The 22,607-nt window shown below is 39.0% G+C and overlaps 1 protein-coding gene across 6 annotated transcripts in view; it reads left to right on the top strand.

Moving 5' to 3' along the window:
• ARID1B (AT-rich interaction domain 1B) overlaps positions 1-22,607 on the top strand; it is a 330,726-nt gene that overhangs the window by 76,710 nt on the left and 231,409 nt on the right. For all 6 annotated transcript variants that reach the window (XM_030448695.1, XM_030448697.1, XM_030448698.1 and 3 more), the window contains exon 3: positions 5,773-5,919. In XM_030448695.1, the coding sequence (XP_030304555.1) occupies positions 5,773-5,919 (147 nt within the window). The remainder of the gene's footprint in view (positions 1-5,772; positions 5,920-22,607) is intronic.

Below are 22,607 nucleotides of genomic sequence, written 5' to 3'. Positions count from 1 at the left end.
GTCAGCTGTGGAATCAAGTAGTGTCAGCCTTTCCCCTGACTGCCTCCCCTACTTCCAGAGACCACTTTTTCTTCCCCCTCTAAGTAGGGCTTAATGCTCATCGGGCCAAACACACCCTTTTCCCCTCACAGTTTTTTATCATGACACTGTGGTGAAAGAGGTCTGAACTGTGCTGTTGCCTGCTACTGTCATTATCCAGCATCTACCTGGCTGTCTGGGAACCAAGTAGATTTGGAGGGAGGAACAGTGACCTGTGCTGCCTGGACTCTTCCCATGTATTGTGCATGTCCTGGTGACTGGCATGTTCAAAGTGACTTGGCAGAGCTTTTTGTGATAAGGGTGCATGTAAACTTTCTTCTGTTGCTGACCAGAGGTAGCCATTAGGATGCTTTAAAAGTGTGGTTGCTGCATATTGCTGGCATTATTAGTGTACCTATGCTAACACATTAATTCTGTTACATTTTAATTTTTAAAAAAATGATAATGACTGCAATGCTGTCTAATGATCCTTCCACATTAGTTATGGATTATGCATGCAAAAATTGCTTAAAACTTTCATTACTCTCAAGGTATTACCTGGACAAAGAATGTCTGCCACAAGACCCCTTGTTCAAGCAAGAATTAAAGATAATGGGCTAAGTTATAGGTTTAATTGGATTTCTCCTTCCTCTTCAGTCTGGCTGCCAATTTTTTTCCTCTTTTATTCTCATCCTTTCCTTGTTAACATTCAGAGTGGCTTAATCACTGATGGTCAGTCATACTTCTCCAAAAATAATGCTATTTGGACTGTGCAGTGAGATAGGAGGTGAAGTAATTATTAGTTTCTGTCCTTGCCTAGAAATAGATTCAAATTTCTGTCTACTCTCTCTTGAACTCTCTCAAGAATGTGTGCATTACCACAGGCACGCTGAAGTTTCTCAAGTTCTCATCTTCTGTATTGTGTGGCCAGAAAAAATGTGGGTGTAAAGGAGAAAGAGAGAGAGGGTTTACCTTATGAAGACAGAGGATGCTTGGGTCATTCATTCAAAGCGTTGTAAGTAATTGGCTTCAGATTTGTTTTGTTCTGGGGAGATTTTAATTAAGCTTTTTTATATGCTGTTTAATAAACATTTGTCCATGAGCAGTATCTTGTAATCCCCATCAGTAAGGAGGAGGATTAATTTGCATGTTGTTGTTTGTTATTTATTTAAGTAGCCATAGAAATTATACTGAGTGTTCAGCTAAGGCAGTAGTGATGGGTCTCTGCACGGGAGTATGGCATTTAAAAGTATGTCTAGCATCAGGATTATTGTTGCCTTGTTTTTTGTTTTTGTTAAGCAGCTTGGTGGGAGAATATAGAGGAAAATTGCAACATAAGGAACTGATACCTAAGGTCAGAGGAAGAGCCCACTACTGTTTTTTTACACTGGTGTCTGGAAGCAGGTTGCTAGGAAAAACGTTGAAGAAATTGGAGCAGTCTCCCAGCTTCTGGCAATCAAAGTGTTACGGCCTCTTCAGGGTGCTTGTTTTTGTTACGTTGTACCTTGCCGACCAAATATTCATTGCTTTCTGGAAGAACACAGATATGTATTGCAAAGAGGTGGTCAGAGCATAGGCATGGCTGTATCAGGTCAGATGAAAGGTTCATGCAGCCCTGAATCCTGCCTCCAGTGAAGGCGTTAATTGGATGCCTAGAGAAGAGTCACAACAAAGCAAGCATGTGATGGTTCCCCCAATACTCTTTAAGCCTTCAGCTATTTCCAGTTCAGGGACTTCCTAAGCCAGATGTGGCTCTATATATTTGTTAACCCTCAGAGGATCTATCTTTTCTGAACCAGTCCAGTCTTTGCTTGAGCCCACGTAAGTTTTCAGCTTTCAGAATGTAATTTGGTAATGTGTTTCAAACATCTTCCACCTTTGTGACTACAGATCCCATCTGTCTCTTGTTTTAAAGTTTGCTTCCCAAAAGCTTCTACCATTTACTGCCTCCTAATTGTTGTGTCAGCTTTGTAGCTTTCTATTTGTTCACTGTTGATTGCTATCAACCTTGGTGTTTAACTCTTCCCAGGAAGTCCAAGAAGTATCCAGAGAGAAATTTTCCTTGGCAGAAGCTGTGTTGATGTTTCCTAATTCTGATCTTCATTCTTACCTGTCCTGGTTTATCCAGAATAGTCATCAGTCCTTTATAGTCCTAAATTCTCAAATATCTGCATTTTTTTGTTTGTTTTGGTTTGGATGTTTATTTGGTTTTTGTTCTTTTTTTAAAGCCATACTCCAGTTCTCACCCCCCAAGGCAGCTACAGGTTAGAGGTTGTGTACTGTCACTAGTCATTCAGCTATTCCATTCTTGAATTTGTTTAGACCTCTGGGGTGGTACTGTCTGATCTTGGAGCATTTCTTAGTGTTTGTCAGTTTGTTGTTCCATTAACAGTCCTGTAAGATTCAGACACACTCATAGAGACCCTCACAAAGGGAGACTCCAGCATGGAAACCTCCTAAGATTTTTCCAGAGTGCACACAATTGCAAAAAATATAAAATATTGTTACTCTTAGTGATTTCTTTCTGAATCTCCATTTATACCTTGATCATCACTTGGCACTACAAACTTCTTGGCAGACCTTCTGTTCCTGATGTATTTGAAGAAGTGATTCATTACTTATTTGATTTCCTTTCCTAGCTTCTCCTCCAGTTCTTTCTGGCCTGCCTGAGTACATTTGAAGAGCCAGAGTTTACAGTATTTTGTTTTCCTCATTTGGACTTGTTGGCTTATTGAAGGATGCCTTTTTACTTCTAGAAACCTGCAATGAGCCATGCTGATGTCTCTTTGCTCTTCTCAGGTTTTAATAGGTGGTGAATATTGGTTCTGTGCTTTCCATGTGGTTGTTGCTAAGCAGCTTTGATGCTGCCAGTCAGATTTTATTTCTTGCACTTGTCTCGTTAGAGCTTCTTTTAAGAAGCTTTCTCCTTTTTATGTTGTTACAACTTCTCGAATTTAAGTGCAACATTGGTGGAGTCCTTGGTTTTCATTGTTCCTGTACAGATGCTCACTAGAATTGTGCATGGTCACTGATGTGAAGTGGTTCTGCCAGCTGTAGGATGCAGAAGTTGATGGCACCTGCTGCTCAGGACTAAGCCAAAGGCAGTGGCTCCTCATGCAGGTTCCCTAACAAGCAGCTCCATGGATGGAATAGTCTTTGGCAGTTTTCTGATGGTCTGGTCTCTGCTTTGTAGTCCACTTGCTGTGTCTACATGGGAGGAGTTGAAATTTCCCTCTAAACAGTCTTAGAGTGCTTTTGCTGATGTCCCTCAGTGTGCTGCTGTCAGCATTGCCGTAGTCCATCCATGCCAAGTGGTCTCAGCCCTTACTCTTCCTGATGCAACCAAGCTGCAGTCTTTTGCTGCTTGGTGAGGTGGAGTTTTGTTTTGTTTTGTTTCTAAATTCAACATAGACTATAATGTTACTTTGTCACCAGCTGTCTTCTTTGTATCCTAGGATGATGCAAAATAGCTACCTACTAATTGTTTCCCTTTTACCAGCCTTCTGATATGACAGTAGCTAGTGCTTTTGTTTGATGTTTCAGTGATCCAAGTTTTTTCCTACTCTCCTCTTTGTGTACCTGGCTATGTATTGCTGGACTTTCTTCATGCCACCCTATTTACTCTGCAGTCATCTCTGTGTTTGTTTTCTTTCTATGATTCTTCTTGGCATCTTCATGTGATAACCTTGAATCTCTGTGCCCTCATTTGTCATAGCAATGACATGCTTTTGAACTGTGTGTTCTAAACCCTTCTCTTCAGTTTAAACTTTTACTCTCCTGATCCTTATATGTTCATGTGAGCTGCAGCCTTCCTGTACAAGTACCGTTATTCTAGAAATGCTCCAGTTCCTGATGAATCTTTTGTTTTTTCACCATCCTATCAATCAGGCATTCAAATTCCTCTAATTTTTTTTTTTCTTCTTCATCTCTCCAGAATATTTTGCCCATATTTTCCTGTTAGGAGATCTTTTCTTTCCTTTTTTTTTTTTCCTTTTCCTTTTTCCTTTTTCCTTTTTCCTTTTTCCTTTTTCCTTTTTCCTTTTTCCTTTTTCCTTTTTCCTTTTTCCTTTTTCCTTTTTCCTTTTTCCTTTTTCCTTTTTCCTTTTTCCTTTTTCCTTTTTCCTTTTTCCTTCTTCCTTCTTCCTTCTTCCTTCTTTTCTTTTTTCTTCTTTCCTTCTCCCTCTCCCTCTCCTCTTCAGAAGGCTGCTGGAACCCAGATGGACCACAACATAGGTTTCTCCTCAGCATTTCCTAGGAACTGGTCCAGCCTCTGTGACCTTTGCAGTTAAGGGGCAAATCACCATGTGGTCTTCTGTCAGATCCCAGACTCCGACTCTCTGTTTGCCTGATGATATTCCAATATACCCTTTTTAGTTAGCATTATAAGTGCCTTATTTATGCATCAGCAGGGAGGTGGTATTTGTCAGAAAGGGTTAATTGGTCACAGAAACATCTAACTGCCTGTGAAGTAAGCAGGCAAGCAAAGAGAACATGTGCAAAGGTGAGGTTATAGTGCTGATGTTAGGAATTACCAAGAAGTAGGACTATTAACACAGGAGCAGATTGAGTTGTTATAGTAAAAACAATTTGTACATGTGTTTAAATGTTTACTTGAAATTGTATTATCACCTAGTAAGCATTACTGTATTGTTGAAAAAATGTACTAAGTTACCTTTAGGTAGAACAAGTATGTGTTTACATGTTTAGTAAACAGATTTATTGGTGGATCAGAGACTCACTAAGAACAGTTCAGAAATAAAAGCATTTCAGATGAGCTTGGTTATCCAAGACATTGCCTCGGGTAAGCATGTGTAGGACCATATGAAACTAAGTACTGGTGTTTGGTGAAAAAAAAGGGGGCAGAACAGACATAGTATCAGCAGCTTGTTGAAAGCTTTTCAGATATCTCAAGAAACAAGGCTTACAGACTGAACTGATGCAGAAAATTCCTCTGACATCATAACCGACTTGCTTTTGGTTTTAACTTAAATTCTTGTATGTGTGTGTTCTCAGTGCAGGATACATGTGCTGATTTGTCTGTTAATAGGATCTCTAATAGGATATTTTGTGTTTCATTGGTTGGTTTTTGTTGTTGTCTGTTGTTTGTTTGTTTGTTATTTGTAAAGACTTGCCTTAGTAGACAGGAAGAGACTGAGAGAGAATGAACTCAACAAAAATAAACCTGCAAAACCCCTAGGGGTTTTTCTTTGTATATTTTAAACACACATCTATACACAAAAGCTAAAAACCTGAGGAGTCAAAACATTTCACACAAATTAGTACTTCATTGCTTAAAAAAACCCATTCCTTCTTCATTACCTATGAGAGTTCTGGTTTTTTTTTGGTTTTTTGAGTTTTTTCCCACTTGTACTTTTGGGTCATCACGTCAAGAAGATTGCTGTGTTGATTTGCCTCAGTAGCGTGGCTGTGGAGAGCAAACATTTAAAATAATTGCTTACATATTAGAAGGCTTGGCATTTTAGTCTCATGATGTTCAGAAGTGCAGCATTCTCCTTAGAAACTCTTCCTGAATAGAGTAACTACAGAGAGCACTTGGGTGTACTCCTACTGCTTGGGCAAGAGGATCTAAGGGCGTGCCTGAACTGCGGAGTGTAAGAGTAAGAAGGACTTCTGCATCAAGTGCAGAGCTGAGGCTATCACGTCCGCTCAGGTTGCCACATGAATGTGATATATCTTGATTTCATACCCTCTTGTGCCTTGGCTAATTTTTGCTTTACTTGGCTCTTCCAACAGATCCCGCCTCAGTATGGTCAGCAAGGTGTGAGTGGCTACTGCCAGCAGGGCCAGCAGCCGTACTACAACCAGCAGCCACAGCCTCAGCATCTGCCACCCCAGGCACAGTACTTGTCACAGGCCCAGCAGAGGTACCAGGCTCAGCAGGTAAGCACCTTCCTCCTCTGCCAACCATTGGACTGGAGCTGCAAGTGTAAAAATTGTCTGTGTGAAATGAACAAAACCCATCCAACTCTTTTTGGAGAGAACAGCATTAAAAACAAAACCAATTAAGCACAGAATCAGACAATATCCTTCTGAAAAGTCTTCGGGAATACATACACACACCATTACATCTGCACACACTTTCAGGCCTTATTCTGTGTCAGTTTTTTAGAATAAAGCCAACGTATATATCCCCACCAACTATTAAATCTGCTTTTAAAAAGAAGTAGCCATTTCTTGATCAGGTGTCAGGGGAAGCTGGAAGTTTTCTTTAGGTGTTTTGGTTTGGTTTGGTTTTTCCCCTCACAAGACGAGATTGTTGAGAGCTCCTGCATCTAACATGGTCACTACAGTTTTGTTTTGTTTTTCATGTTACTTCATCTGAGGGTAGATAAATTCAAGCCATTTTGGAACTGTTTTGCCAAGGGATCTTCTTAGGAGATATTATTAATTGATATTACAGCTGTGTAATGTAGTGTGAATGTTGTCAGTTTGCACATCCAGTTAGTGAAACTGCGTAATTCAGCATCCATTGCTGTTCTTGAATTGGGCTTTATACGTTAGCCATTAAAATTAATTTCAAGTGAATCTGTTTTTTAACCAAAATCAGAAGTGACAGTGTGTGGGTGTGCTTCCCAGACCTGGAGAAACACACGGAGTTTAGATCTTGAACAAAATGGAAGTCCAGAGCTCATGCAGCTGAGTGTGTAGGCTCAGTTCTGTCTGCAGCCTCAGCTATGTTCATCGCAGAGAGGTGATCTGGAAATGGAAGGATGAAACTAAAGCATACTCACCATCCTGGGAAATCTAGCAAAACTGAGTTGCTTAAGACTGGGTATTAGTGGAAGCATCAGCACTTGCTGCAGGTCACTGGGGAATTTTGTCAGGCATGGTTGATTAACATTTTGGAATAATGCTGGTGCAATGTAGAAATCTTAGCTTGAAATAAAATAGTGTGTAAAATAAACTAACAAAAGATGCTGTAAGTAGCAATGATACAGGAGGCTCCTCTCCTTTGATTTTAAAATAAAGCTATGATAATTTCACTGTGTAATTACATGTTAATTTTTCTTCATCTACATTTTAAAATTCCATCGAGACTTAACTTTTTTCATTAAAATGCTAGATGGTTTATGAAATAGAATTCTTAATTGTATCCATGATATTCTTGTAAATGTCACCACTTTCCATCTTTTGCATTATATGTAACTGCAACTTTAAAGATTGAAATTGTGTCTTTAATTTTCTTCCTTTTTAGTTTGGCATTAAATGCTTGATTTCTCTGTGACTTGAAAATACTGTTCATAAGCATTTTGGTAGAGTCTTGGCAGATAAAGACCTAGTAAAAGAGCTTCAGAGACAGGAGAAACAGCATCTTCGATGTCTCTGTATCACTGTTTGTAAAACTGAAATGGGGTTTTTTGTTGTCTCTGGCACCTCATCATATTTTAGATATTGTCAATTGAATGGATTGACTATTTTAGTCTTACAAATATACAAAACATACCAACTATATAGGACTTATAAAATAACAAGGTCCTGATTTATCTTTTGGTATGTGATTCAGTGACATAATTTGCAGAAAAGTGAAGGACTGTGCAATGAGGTGAGGAATACTGTAGAAAAGGGAAAAGGCAAAATGAGAGTAAAGCCTTCCGTATCTCATGATCTTCAGAGAGCTGGCTTGAAGAGAAAAGCAGGGACAGATTCTCATGTAAAAGAAACCAGCCTCAGTGTAGCCAAATTTCTTTGAGGAATTGGGGGTATAGTGAAGGACTGTGTAAATCCAGGTTCCATGGCTGGTAGAGGCATCTCAGGGTAAATGGATATTTTGCCTAATTCTGCAAATTCAGACAACACATTGTGTCCTCACCAGCACACCCTTGCAGTTGATAATCCTTGATGTGAGAATCACTCCTGAAATTCTTTGTGGTTTGTGGATGTCTGATTCATTATGTTTTTCTTCAGTAGTGATCAGCCTCTTAGCTTTTGAACTCTGCTCTCAAGTTTTAAATTGTACAGGCTTTTCCTGGAGCATTTCTGTGTAGATGGAACCATTTCATGTAAATAATCAGTTCTTAACACCTTGGTACCCACTCCGTTTTCCCATCTCCAGATTGGTTCCATGGCTGCTCTTCCCCCTGTCTCAGGAAGGGTCAGTTAGAAAACTGAGGTAGTTTCAGTCATGCAGTCTGTCATTCTTTGCCATCCTTGGTTTTACTCTTGTCAGTTTGCACCTGTATTTCCTCTATGCTTTCTGCATTCTTCATTAACAGTTTCCTTGTCTTTTCATATTGATTTTGTTGCTTTTTGCACTCGTTGGTGTGTAGTCCTAGTTTGAATGGTCACAACTTTGAGGAATGTATAAAGTCAATTGTTTCAGGATGATGGCCTCAGAAGGAAAAGCTGGCCTCTGAAGATGTTTTTTTGACTCATGTTGACTAACCAGAATTATGGGAAAACTTTATATGCAGTGTTTTGCCTGGAGAGAGTGGTTGGACCATAATGCAAGAGAAGATCACTCTAATAATATTGAAGCATTTTGTGGTAGCCCCAGCAGTGGATCAGGACATTGTGGTCAGTCTCCAAGTGCATAACAAAAGGGTGATTTTTGTCCTGAAGTCTTTCTACTATTCTATGCCTGATGAACTGGAAGCTGATCATCCTTGTAGCAGGGGAGCAGCTTTGAGGTGAAGAAGTTTGTGATGCCAGTGTGATTGAAATAGTTTTACTTCAGGACAGAGAAGAGAGATGCCAGTCTGGAGAAAAGGGGCCTCTCAATCTTTTCCCTATTGTATTTTCTTGATGTTCCATGTAGATTTATGTCAATCTACTGGTTTTGGCTATTATCAAGCTGAAAGTAGTGTTTATTCGGGATGGATCACAGACTGTGTCTTGCCACTCATTTCCTTTTATGTACAACCCTGTAGTGTGATGTACTGGTTATTCTATTATAGGGAGAAAACTGGTAGGAAATGTCATACAGACAATGTTTTATTTTTGCTTTTAGATGTAATGTGAGTGAGCTTCTGCAGCCAGGTATAATTTTTAAGTGTTGTGCCTTGAAACTTGGTTCTTGTCTTCATTTCTCACATACTGTGGAAGTGTGAGGCCATTGCTCCTTTTCCTTGGCTCACTTGAATTCAATATGTGATCTTGTCCATAAAACTAAACAAGTAAAATAATTTCTGGGACTATTCCAGTGGCTTGCAAGTTTCTGTTCTTCTAATAACCTTAGACAGGAAGGAGGAGAGTGGGATTTATTTGAATGTTTGAAGGGTAGGTTTTTCAGTTCTTTGTTAAATTGATTGCACGGTGGACAGAAAAGGAATTTTATAAGAGGTGATTTGATGGTAGTACTGGCATAGTTCACTATAGAGCCATATTGTTAAACTAGAACCAGTCATCCCCTCTTCTATCAGAAGCCTGCTGTGTAAAAAACATTAAAGGAAGAGCTTTGTTTTAAGTGAATTCATTGCAGTAGCAGATTCATTGATGATTAGATATTGCCAGTAGATATAGATATTACCTTGGTTGTGGTTTTTTTTAAGCTTCTTTTTACCTTTACTTCTCTATAAAAGAAAAGGGAAGGATGTGCTGCACTAGTACTACAGTGTTGCCCTTAGCAGGGTTTTTCATCTTGAAATAGCATATAAGTGAATAAATGCTTCAGTTGTTTTTGCAGTTTTAAGTCTTTTGCCATAAGTAGAAGTGATATTTTGCTCAATAATGTCATGTAATTGCAAACTTGAACTGTCATCATTAAACATTATTTTGTTAAGATAGTGTGGTGTATATTTTGGGTTATTATGCTTTCCAACTGGCTTTTAAACAGCCTTGTTTGTATATTTTCTTTTTTTATGTATCATATGTTCATATGTACTGAAAGAGGATTGTGCCTTTGAGGTTTAATGCACTATTTTATGAGTTGGGACAATATCACTACTTGACAGATGAAATACATCTGCAAGATAATTATGGACTTACTTGTTTAGTTAAACAAAAGCAGTTATTTTATTCTATACCTGCTACTGTTATGCTGAAGTCATTCTTTTTTGTAAATATTCCTGGAAGCTTTCTGCTTGCAAGCAAGAGTAGAGTTGGAATTATGCTGATCCCTTTACTCACATGCAAGCATGAGATGAAAAGGGGAAAAGAATTATGGCAGGTCCATGAGGTGGGGCACAGAAGTGCACTTTTTTGGGGCATTGGTCCTTCTGGTTAACAGTGTGTATGAAGAGACTGTGTGTGTGTTTACACCATTTGTGTATGGTCACCACTTTATGTTTAAGTGCCTCAAAGGAATAGCCAGATAGTTCAGGCTCAGCCCTTAGTCTATTTTTATTTAAAAGGAGAAAATGTTTTACAAACAAGTTGTCACTGTTAAGTTATATTAAAATGTTCTAAAAGCTGGCCAAAACCTTGTTTTCTCCTCCAGTGTGGCACCTTACCTATGGATAAGACCTGCTGATCATCATGAATTTTTTTTCCAACTCAAAGTGTCATGGGAAGAAGAAAGCCTAAAATAACTGGTGGATTTTTTCTGAGAGTGGGTTAAGGAGGGTTGAATGCCATTCAGGCCAGTAAAGAATCTGTGAGCTGTTTCAGTGTTCTCAGGCATCCAAAGCAGGAGGGCAGGGTGCATGATGAGGTGGGGGACGTGGTGCCTCAGTTGGTCTCTCTGGGCAGAGGGCTGGGGACCACTGGCATTCCCACAAGGGGCTGCAGCTTCTCTCCAGTTCCCTAAACTGGAATCAATGGAGGCCCTAAATTCCAGATTTGTTCCTAACTGGTGAGAGTGGTTTGAACTAGTCTCAGCTGCAAGTCTGAGACCATGATGAGAATGTTCCTCCACGGACATCTGTTTCTTGCATTGAGTCAGTGCAAGGTAGGACAGATAAAACATTACCCAATTTGAAACAGTCTTTGAAAATGTGAACAAAATGTGAAACTAATTAATCTGTTTTCATGTCCAAGCTGTATGGCTGTCATGAAAACAGAACAAATTGTTTTGAGGCAGAATGCATCAAATTATTAAAGTGATTTTGGTACAGTGAGGATGAAATCTTGTTTTTAAATTGAATGTGAGCTGCTAAAGGTCTTTTAACAGTATAATAAATAGAATGTTAATTAACACTCAAGCTGTTTTGGGGTGTAACACTGTACAAAACACTGTTGTTTTAAGTTAGGAATAGTTGTGTTACATGCAAATACCAAATTCATTAGTAAGTAATACAGACAGTCATCAGTGAGCCCAAATTTAAGTTTTATACTTTAGTGCAGTTGTTCTATTTGATAAGATCTTGGCTTTTAAGTTTCTGAATTTAATTTAAACTTCTTTTAGAGCATATGCAGCATTGCAAGTAACATAGAGTTACCCATGGCTTAAAGCTGTGATAAAAATCGTTTGTTCTTCTGTCATTTTAACCCGTGTGTCTGTGATCAACTACCACTAGATGAGTGGTTACACTTAATATTAGCTGTGTTATGAACCACAGGAAATATGGGAATGACCAAGCTTGTAAGTTAATCAAGCATTTGCTGCCAGGCATATAGGAAAGTATTCTTCATGGAAGTGGGCTATTGCAGTTTAATGTCAACTCATAGTCAAATTTAATGTTCAGAAGAGATTGTTGCCTGCTCTCATTGGCAGTGGCTGACATCACTACATGCTATGTACCATAAATCCTTTGTGGCTTCAGTCTCCTCAGCAACAGAGGTGCCTAGTGAACAGTGTATATTCATGCTGTCTTGAAAGACTTTGGCTTGGGGCTTGGTTTTGGTTTACAAGCAATTATTTTCTTTCCAGGGTAAAGAGGTTCAAGGGAGAAGTAATTACTTCACACCACTCAAACTCAAATTCATGCCACCAAGAACTTTTGCTTCTGATGGGTGCTTGTTGGTTGGCTTTTAAAAACCAGAGCTGCTTGTATGTAGTGAACAGAGAAAAGGCTGAAAATGGGGTACAGATAAACATATTTCTGCCAGCTTTTCCAGCTTCCCTTCTCTGGTACCTGGAATTAGAGATAAGGGAAAACAACAGTATAACTCTTCATAAAGGCATCCATTTTGGTATACTGAAACCTTTGTTGCCATCCTGCTTCAGGGAGAGCAGATAGCTGCAAAATGCAGGCTGCAACACTGACTTTTTGCACCTGTAATAAAGGTTGGCTGGGTTTGGGGAGAGGAGGCTTCAGCATCTGACTTCCAAACTCACACACCATGACTTAAATCCGGACTTCTAGACAAGCCACCAGTGACCACCACCTCTGAAAGGCAATTGTCACCTTGAAGTTACTTAAAAACAAACGAACAAATGAAGTAGTTAGGAACCATAGTGATCTTGTGCATAAAAATAATTAATCCTTTTCTAGCCTTTCTTAAGCACATGATATTTTCAGGAAGGGCAAATGAGGTTTGAACCTGTGTAGGTTAAATGAGTATTTGGAGTCTTTGCCAGTTAGATTTCTACTTTTATGAAGTTTTATTTCATAATCATGATGCTGCTATAATAGGAAATAAGTGTTCTGCATATGGCTGTATGTTTGTGTGGCAGAGGTTATATACTCAGCTCAGGAGTTCAGTGAAACTGTGACTCCTGTTGTGCTACATCTTCTCCTAGTAGTGAGAATAGCTGGTTATTGTCCATTTGGGGCATGCTCTGTTTGCTCAGCATTGCTTAAATCATTGCAGGAAATATGTCAAACCTTTCTCTTTTTCCCTAGCTGATTTATATCTGTATTTATAAGATTATAATAGGTGCTACCTTGTCAGACTTGGAAAATGATCTTCCAGAGCCAAGCAGTTAGCAGGAATAGAGTCAGGCAGAAAAAGCAAAGATAATTGTCTGTAAAGTCACACCTGAGCACCAACATGAAATTGAGGGCATAGCACAGAGCAACACTCACAGGAGTGCAGGCTTCTTATTTTTGCTGAAGGAATATTGAGCAAACCCAAAAAACTATATTCATATTTTGAGAAGACTTTCTTGGCCCTCTTAGTTTAAAGGAAGCATTTACAGACTTGGTGATCAATTTAGCCAAATAAAAATCAACTCCAGTCTACTAGGTCTGAAGCCTATAAAGTCAGCATGCGTAATTGCCCCATACACGCATCTGTCTTTGTAGTAACTTGGATTTGTTAAGTGATACTACTGGGAAGGGAGAAGTATTCTGTCTTGCACTGTGGTACTGTTGTTTATGCATAAAATGCAGCAAACTTGTTTAAATCTCTGTTTTATCAACTTCCACAGGGCTGTCAGTTTAAGTGTCTGTTTGCCTCTGTGTTGTCTTAACAATTGTACGGCACCTTGAGCTAGAAGTTCCCTCAGTGTCATTGAACATTTCCTGAGTCTGTGTGGTTTTTTTGCTGGGTTCATCTGGTAAAGGTTTTCTGCCGAATGTGGGCTTTTCAGTTTACGGGCTGAAGGAGGGGTTTGGAAGGTCAGCTTTCTGCTCCTGAGAAAGCAGCAAGTGCACCTCTTCAGACATCTGCTGCTGCTAAGGGTTCAGTGGTGTCTGGCCGTACAGTCCCAGGGAGATGGGTCAGGACACACTGCAAACCTGCTTGGCAGGAATATTCACGGCCCCCTGTACTTTGCTGGGTTTGAATTTTTATCCTGGTTTTATATCATTCTATACCTAGCAGATACATAGGAGCTCTTGTGCTTTTAAGATGAGCAACACAGAAAGGCCTGGGTCCTGATGAGGTTTTTCATGTAATAAAATGAAGTCAGCATAGATTATCATAAACTCTGGCAGTAAGAGACTCCTTTTAGTTAAAAGGGAAAGAGAACATTTAGTCTTGGGGGGAAAGAAGGCCCTAGTTTGTTCCGTTATTTTTTTTAAAGTGTTTTTATGTTACTTACATACAATCAGTATAGATTCAGTAGATGATATCCTCCGTCCATAACAAAATTCTGGGAAAGCATTCTAGTGCAAAATGTGGGGATTGAATAATTTTTTTTAAACTGAAAGCTTCAGTATTTGTAAGTAAATAATCCTGAAAGGAAACATTTTTAATCTCAACTACATAAACTGTGTAAAATCTATCATGGATTTAGTGTGTTATGGTGAGAGAAAAATCTTTTAAATGAGTTTAGAAATACAGTAAGATACACTTGTTCAGATGTATTTTTCAAATCCGTGGTTTGGCTTTGATCCACAAAGTATTATTATTGTTGCTGTTATTATGGGGGTATTTAAAGTTTCGAAATTCCAATTTCTCCCCATATTTAAATCACAGAAGGTTAATTAAAGCAGTTCTTTATATTGAGATTGCTTGTGAATATTAACCTCACGAAGTCTGAATTAAATCAGTGAAGTGATAGACTTGCATTTGCTTTATAAAGTAACTCTACAAGAGCAAAGAGAAAGCCATTTATAGTTCAGTGCCATTAATTGCTTGGCATTTAGATATAAGTGTAGGAGTCTATTAATTAACTTCATAGTAAAACTACCAGAATGCAAGCTGATAAAAACTATTTTGTTTTAGAGTAGTGAACATAACTATTGTTGCTCCCCTTATTACTCTGCTTATTACTCAATGATGATTTTTTTTTACTGTTATTCTGAGAGCAAACTTAATATCCCAGAAATAATTTTATCTGTACTGTTGAAATTTATAAGTAACTTAAACTGAACTGTGAGTTTATCAAAGGATACCTGATAGTGTAATAGTCTTTTACTTTATGATCGAATCACCTGATGGCTGTTGATAGACAAAGTTGTCTACACAAATGCTTTAGAATATAAATGCACAAACCCTGTTTTAAGAAAAAAATTAAAACCCAAATGGTACAGTACTATGAATTAAATAATAAAGTTATAAACTCTGAAAAGCACTAATGAATCAGAGTGGTAGGATTTGTTTGTTTGCTTGTTTGTTTGGTTTTATGGTTTTTTTTGTTGTTGGGTTTTTTTGTTTTGGGGGGTGGGTTGTTTTGTTTTTGTTTGTTTGTTTTCTGTTTTTTAAGATTCTGTATGAGACATACATATTCCAAACTTTAGTGGTCTTGTAAATTACACCCCATGGCCGGTTGCAATGCAGCAGTGTTCCCTTATGGCCTTTAAATTAACACACTATTTTCCTCAAAGGTGGGGAAAATCAGTTTGTTAGTATTTCCTGGCATAAAATTTGCCACTGTATTGTTTCTGGCTGCCCATATTTTCTTTAATAATTGAAGATGTTTAGTGTACATATATTCATTTTTATTTTCTGTATTTTGAATTGGGATTTTTTTGTTAAGACAGTGTGTTATCTGAATATATGTCAGCAAATGTTTTATATGTATTCATTATCCTTTCCATTATTTCCTTTTTACTGCATTTCTCTCCTACTGTAGTGGATTTTGGAGTATGCAGCAGAAATCTTAAGAGGGTGTTTTTGTTGGTGGAATATCAGATATGGACAAGAAGGAATGAAATAGCAAATGCAAGTAAATACCATAACACGTAAAAAAAAAAGTTTACCTTTACGTGTTGACAGAACTGCTTGGTGTTTTTGTTGTCGGAGAGAGAACAACTGTTGGTCTTGGTGAGCTGTGTCTGAGTAAGTCAAGCTCTAGAGGAGTACAACCTCTGTCTTCATATCTTCCTTGTACTTCTCCCTAGTTATCCAGCACACATCTTAGGTATCTTCCACATGCGTGTTTTTAGGTAGAAAATTAAATATCCAGCTGTATGTGGGCTTTGAGTGTCTGCCTGCAGGATTCATAAAGATCATGCTTCTTCACCTTCACAAAAGAAGTTTATTGTTGCTTCATTACCTAGCAGTCCTTTACCAGCTTTTAATGAAAGTCCCTGGGGTTTTTTGCTTGATTGTTTGGTTTTTTTTTTCTTTTTTTCAGTTTGGTTTTGTTGGTTGGTTTTTTGTGGTTGGTTTGGTTTGTTTTTTTTGTTTTGTGTGTGTGTGGTTTTGTGGCTTGTTTTGTTTTGTTTGTTTGTTTGTTTGTTTCTGTATTAAAGATTAGTCAGTGGTCTGGTCTCAGTTTCAAGTTTTCATCACTTCTTTCACTTGTTCTCCACACCCCTTCACCCTCCTTCCACCACTCCCAACACCAACCCACTTGGGAATACTTCAGTTCAAAAAAATTACGGTTGTGGTGATGGTGATGAAGACTTCTTCTACCTCAAAGATTAAGGAAATTATTTTCTACTGGTGGTTTAAAGTGTTGTATTATGAAGCCAATTGAGCTGCTTTTGCTTCCTTCTGTACGTTATTGTTCTCTTTCCACTCCTTGGACTAAGATATTTTCTCACATGGTGGCTGAATTTAAAGATTTTTGCACAGATGCTCTGTGTCTTCAGAGACTCCAGAGAAAGAGAGGATGCAGGTAGTTCTCTCCCTCCAGTAGCTCCAATTGCAACACTGTTCCACTCAGATCCCGAAGAAGTAAGTTAGCCAAAACATTAGAGTCCAGCTGAGAAAACCTTGTTTACCAAAAGTATTAGACTTCTTTGCATGTTACTTCAGTGCTTTCTTTTATGGGTTTGCTGTTGATAGAATAGTAGGTACACCTCATTTTGAGAATTTCTTTTAAGAGATTTCCATGCTAGAATATTAGGGAGTAAGTCAGTCAGCAGGTATCACTGATCTCTGTGACATAATATAGTAAAGTGAGATAGTACAGCTTTCTATTTGGGTGTTTTTTTAATGCAACCTCAGTGATGGTTTGGGTGTTTCTTGCAATCCTTCCTCACAGATTTGCAGGTTTTCATGAGCCTTTAGTTGAAGTCCTGTTTTTTACCTGGAAGTTTAGTTGCAGATGTGCCCTGAAGAAAACGCCAAAGAAACGTTTCTCTGTCTCAAGTGAGGAAGTCTCATTCTAGGGTGCCTCCATTAGCCTGGAGGTAGCAGCTGCTCTCAGTGCAGCTTTTCTCCTTATTCTGTAAGCTGGCTTCAGGCTTCCAGCTCTGCTGTAAGCTGTGGGCAGTGCTCTGACCTCATTTCTGCCGGCGAGCCTGCGCTCGGGAGAGCTTTTGCAGTGGCAGCAGGAGGTGTGGGGCACAGGCACCCAGTTCCCCACTTGTTCAGCAGCCCAGCCAAATGGCAGGGGTTTAAATCCTGCCCCTCTCCTGCGTTTTGTCAGGTGTAGCTCTTTCTTTGGGCGGGGTTTGCTGACGAGGTGTGTTCCTCTGCAGTTTTAGGAAGGACCAGTGTGGCAGGGCAGGATGCTGGATGGTACAAAATCTGTAAATTGTCTGCAAGTCATCACATTAGTGTGGTAGTTTGTCTGAAATGCTTAGAAAGAACAGGACATGTAAAACTGCTAGGACTCTTTTTTTAAAATAAATCTAGTTTTTGTCCATGAAAGGATGGGCAGGGAGAGGAAGGAGTGGGAGTAGAAAATGAAAGCATGGTTGTACTGCCCAGCCTTGTTGAATTTTTTAGGAAAAGTCTGAAAAGCTCTATAAACATGGGAAAATTTGTGGAAATAAAATGCTTATTTTACCCCGTATTTGCAAGTTATTTTCTTAGATTACTTCTTCTGGTTCTGTCTCATCTCTTAATCCACACTGGAACTTTACATTTATAGAACAAAGCAACTACCTTTTTTGCCTGTAAATGAAGAACTAACAGCTGTTTATCAGGCTGTGCAATGTGCAACAGTCACATGTTAATACAAACATCAAACTCGCCTGTTTTTTTCATGTGGTGCGTTACAAGTATGAGAGAAGAAAACCAGAAGGAATGTCTTGTTTCTGATTAAATCCACTATTGATATGCTCTGTGATCCATGGAATGTAGTAGTGGCAGAAAGAGAATAGCAAGCTAAGGGTTTCTGAGAATGATTTCATCTTGGAGCTCTTCCTGCTTCACTTGCTTAACGTGGCTCCTGGAGGCCATATAGATGAGACATGCAAATGGAAAAGAGCATTTAGGAAGTGAGTCTGACTCTTCTCTCCTGTTAGTTGGCTCAGGTTACCTGGTATGTGACTAGAAGCTCTGACATCCAAACAATGTTCTTCCTATAAAATGTGGAGCGCTTTTTTTGACCCTATCTGTGTTTTAAATGCTTTCAGTGTATTCTGCAGGGAAAAACTTTGGGTAGTTAGGTAGTCTGAGTTTCTAATAAGTTCCTGAAGAGTTTTGATGGACTGAGCCTTAATAATACGTTTGCTTCCCAAAGTTAGTAAGGGAACTTTTGCATCAGCTGCTGCCTGCTACTCAATGTATATTTTTTTTCTTCCCCTTCCAGTGTCTCAAGACTGAATTTAGTTGTCATTTGTGATACTTGGGATGCTGAAGGGCAAAAACTGTTGTATCCACTGTAGATTTAAAAAAAAACAACAAACAGTAGCTTAAAAAAGAGATCGAGGAAATGGTACGTTTTAGAATGAAGCTGCAGGTGTTTTGGAAGAGAAGGGGATAAGAGGAGGAAGTGTCTTATTGGCAGTGACTGGTCTATACCTACGACATCCAGACTAGTGGTTTTCCAGATTTTTCCAGGTACACGGTAGGATTTTTCTCTGAGGTTTTAGGTATAATTTCTGGATGAGTTATCTCCTTTTGAAAAATGAAAGGACTATTTTTGCTTTGGCACTTCTCCGAAGCTCTTGACTCTTTCTAGTATCTGTAATGAAGATGAAGACCAAAATCAACTTGGTGAGGCAAAGTAGTGTTTTTGTTTCTGAGGATGCAATCCTGCCCTGGCTTGACTGTGGAGAGATGATAACCACCTGAAAGAAGAGCAGTTGCTGCTTGCCAGCCCCACTGAAGCAATAGCAAACAAATAGCATCAGCATGTTGAGGTAGATGCCAGCTTGCCATACTTCAGGACAGCTGCTTTCCTTGTATCCATTCAGGTTTCTGTGGTGGTGGAAGGGAGGTAGCTTGAAATGATTTATGTGTTCTGGTTATGAGCAGGTTTTATTCACTTCATCATGTAAACACAGACTAGCATGCTGAAGAGGAGAAGATTACCAGACTACGCTGGCACTCCACCTCCAGTGGTTAGCACTCTCTTCTTTTTTTGTCAGTGTAATAGGTGCTGGAACCTACCAAACATTTTTTTCTTGCAGTCATCTCTTCCCTCTGTACAGTAAGAAACTTGCTTGCTGGTGTGTGCACAGTGCTTTCCAGTTGCAGGATACCTATTTCTCTTTCTTGAAGGCTCTAGACTTTTTAATTTCTTTCATTTTTTCCCATTTCTGATTCTTAAAATTCAAGAGACATACATCAATTTCTTCTTGACCCAGACTCTTCGTCAGGAGTCTCATCTGCATCCTTTAGGGTCTCTCCAAACCATCTGCCCAGGATTTAAGCAAGCCTCAGCTCTTTTGTCCTTAGTGGATCATTCCCCACAGGGCTGCATTCTGTTGGTTGTTTATGTGAGACTTAAGTGTTGTCTGTGCCCCTGGGCATAACATTTTTTCTAAGTACACCCTTACCTACAATATTCCTTGAACAGGTTGGCTGTCCTTTGTTGTAATGGGGTTAGGTTTTAAGGTTTGGCTAGAAGTTGTTTGTATAGGGGCAATTCTGATAAATTGGGGGTCAGAGGGTTATAATGTAGCTTTCTACTGAAGAATGTGGAAGGATGGGAAATGTGCTGCTATGTATTTACCTGCAGAGAATGGACAGATACTTGACTAAGTGACAACAAGGAGTATCCTTCTGCAGCCACTAGCATAGCACTTGCCTTCTTTCCATTCCATGGTATCCCATCAGTGATGAATTAAATAATCTTGTATTGTAGGGCTGTATGCTCCTCTTGGCTGCTGCACTGGGTCCTAACTTCCATTTTCAAGTGATCTGGGAAAAAATAATACACATTTGCTTTCAATTTTGCTCTTGTTACATTGCTCTCACATTTTAAGTCTTCTAAGGATCAACCAACTGAATCAGGAACATGAGCTAAATTGTTTGTAATGAGTTTTTCAAATCAAAGCCTAGTGTACTGCTTTCCATAAATTATTTTCTATTAAAGGCCACTAAGACCAACTAAGGGGCTATGTGTACAGCTGTAGGGGGGCAAGAAGGAGGGGCCTTTGACTTTCTTGGAGGTTGATACATTGGCTCACTTTGTCATTTGAATCCTCTGTGTTAGTGAAATCCCACACCAGAATTAGAGACTTCCAAATTATGCAAGGTGAATACAGTAACAGAATAAGAAGGAAGAAAATATCCTGTTTCCTCCCCTGCTCCTTACACTAAACAAATCTTGAGCCACCCATATCACAATTTGCAGAGTAAGCTAGACATGTATGTACTGAGAGGTAAACAAGTAGCCTGGGCTCTGGATGATAAGTAATTGGTTGTTGCTATTATTGCCCAAATATAATAATTTCTGAACAGCCTACCCAATATAAAGATTTTAGGTTGTGTATGTGTAAGCATATTTTCCTTCCTGCTTTTTGGGGCATTTTACCTGTTTCACAACATAAATTTTTGTTTGGTTGGTTGGTTTTAAAGTCTGAATTTTAAGCTATTTTGAGTATAAGTTTATGACTTGCTGATTATTTGTCCTTGTGCCTTTTCTAAAATCTGATGGGGGAAACCCTGCTTTTAGTTATTTTACAACTTTGTTGACAGTTTGTGCTATAACAGCTCTGATATGATTGGGTTTGTGCCAAGTTGGGAAGTTCTGAGTGGAAACTTGTAGCCTTCTGTTTATAGAAGCCTGGATTTCTCTCTAACACACATGCTGCTCTTCTATGGGAGAAAGGATTTTCTGTGATTCATAAAAAATCATAAGCTTTGTTTTGATAGCTGATGTCATTGACATATGAAATAACTGAGTGAAAAGAAAAAAAACAAGAATCCCAGGAAAAGATTGAGCCCCAGTATCAGTGGAGAATGACTGCAGCACAACATGTGGCATCATGTTCTGCTTCCCCTCATGTTCCCTCTGTTCAGTCCCAAATAAATCCATTTCTAGATGCTAAGAAAAAAAATGACCTTTCAAAACTGAAAGTGAGATTACTTCATATTTCTCTCTCAAAATCTGTTGTATTTATTCTGTAATATCCTGTATATTAAGAAAATGTGCTAATGTAGCTCTGACGAAAGGCAGTAGTGATTTTCTGTCCTCTGTTTCTCAGTGAAAATGCTACTAAGTACTATTTTGGTAATATAGCCAACCTCTTAGTGAAATATGCTATTATTTAATTGTCATTATGTTTAGTATATAAATGAATCGTTTTTATTGGACAATGAGTATGTATAAATACGTAAAATTATACACACAGCCCCATGAATATTTCATCTGGGAGATTCCCATGCCTGCAACTTAGTGAGAGCAAACTGATTCTTCTCAAGAGCCACTTTCCAGGTTTCCAGTAATCCAAGTATACAGCTTTAAGGAGAACATAAGAAAAAATATGTGATCTCAGTCCCGTACACAGGTATCTGTATCATAACAAACACAGATGTCCACAGTACTTATTTCCAAATCTCATCTAGAACTGAGCAAATGGATTTGATTGTTCCACACTCGGAAAGGAAAGCACTATGAAAAGGATGCATTTAAAAAGACAAAGGGTGTCATGTCTGAATTTTTTTGTGCTCTTCATTGTATGAAAAGACATTTCATAGGTAGTCTTCAAACACCCAGGTAAAAGTAAATTCCATTCAACATGCAGTATTTCCTATGAGAAAGGATTCTGTCTCTTGCTCTCTCCTGCTCTGGTCTCCCTGGAAATTCCTGGAGAAAACGATGTTGAAATATTGCAAACATATGGGAAAAATCATGCTTGGTGCTTTGTAGGGAATTAATGGCTGTTGATTTGAAAAAAATATAAACTATGTTTTGCTTCCCGGCAAAATCCTGTAGTGTCTGTTTGGAAAAAAGAAACAATTGTGTTTGTAAAATGATGTGTCCTAAATTGAATATTCCACTTACGCTTTTTCAGCACTCTTGGTATTTCTGGAGTTGTTGTTGTTGTTGTTGTTTTAACAAGTGGTTCTTATTTGGTGTATTTTTTTTAAGAATTAGGAAGAAGAGTCAAATGCTGGGTTTGCTGGGTTTGTTACAGATGCCAGTGCAGTGACAACGAGTAGCCTGCATGTGTGTGAGAGAGAGAGAGAGCGTGTGTGTGTGTGCGTGCGCGTGTGCGTGCGTGTATTTTTAAATAAAAAGGAAAGCAGAGGTTTGCTCATTTGTTTGCCTATTGTGAAGCTGTCCTGCACCTTTCTACTCCTTTGTACTGGGGTGAAGGCTGCTGAATGGAGGCCTTGTGCCATTTGTTGATTTTAAACCTCACTGTTAATCCACAGGAACCTGCTGGTGTGCGCAGCAGGAGAGCTGTGTGACAAGTGGAAATCTGGGCGGGGGGGAGCGCGGGGGGTCACAGGGGATAATAATCATTCAGCCATCAGCCTTTGTCACCCTTAAGCCTAATTGTTACCCTCTGCTGGTAACCACATTGAAGTGCTGGCCTTTTAAGTGTTTCTTGATTTTACTTGGCACAGGCTTATGGATAGGATCATTTATTGCCGGGTTTACATCGTATCAGGTTTGCTGGAATTTGTTTGATTAGCCCTGTTGAATTTTCTGTATCCCTGTGTTGGGAGAGTCCAAAGTGATAGAGAGGGCTGAATGGAAACAGTATGGCTGTTAACAAATTTCCCCCTGTCAGAAGGAGTGCTAAAAACAGAGGCAAGAAACTTTCCTGCTCTACAAAGCAGCT

Source organism: Calypte anna, chromosome 3 (assembly GCF_003957555.1).
Source record: "Calypte anna isolate BGI_N300 chromosome 3, bCalAnn1_v1.p, whole genome shotgun sequence".
Lineage (NCBI taxonomy): Eukaryota > Metazoa > Chordata > Aves > Apodiformes > Trochilidae > Calypte > Calypte anna.
This window is presented reverse-complemented; position numbering and strand designations above follow the sequence as displayed.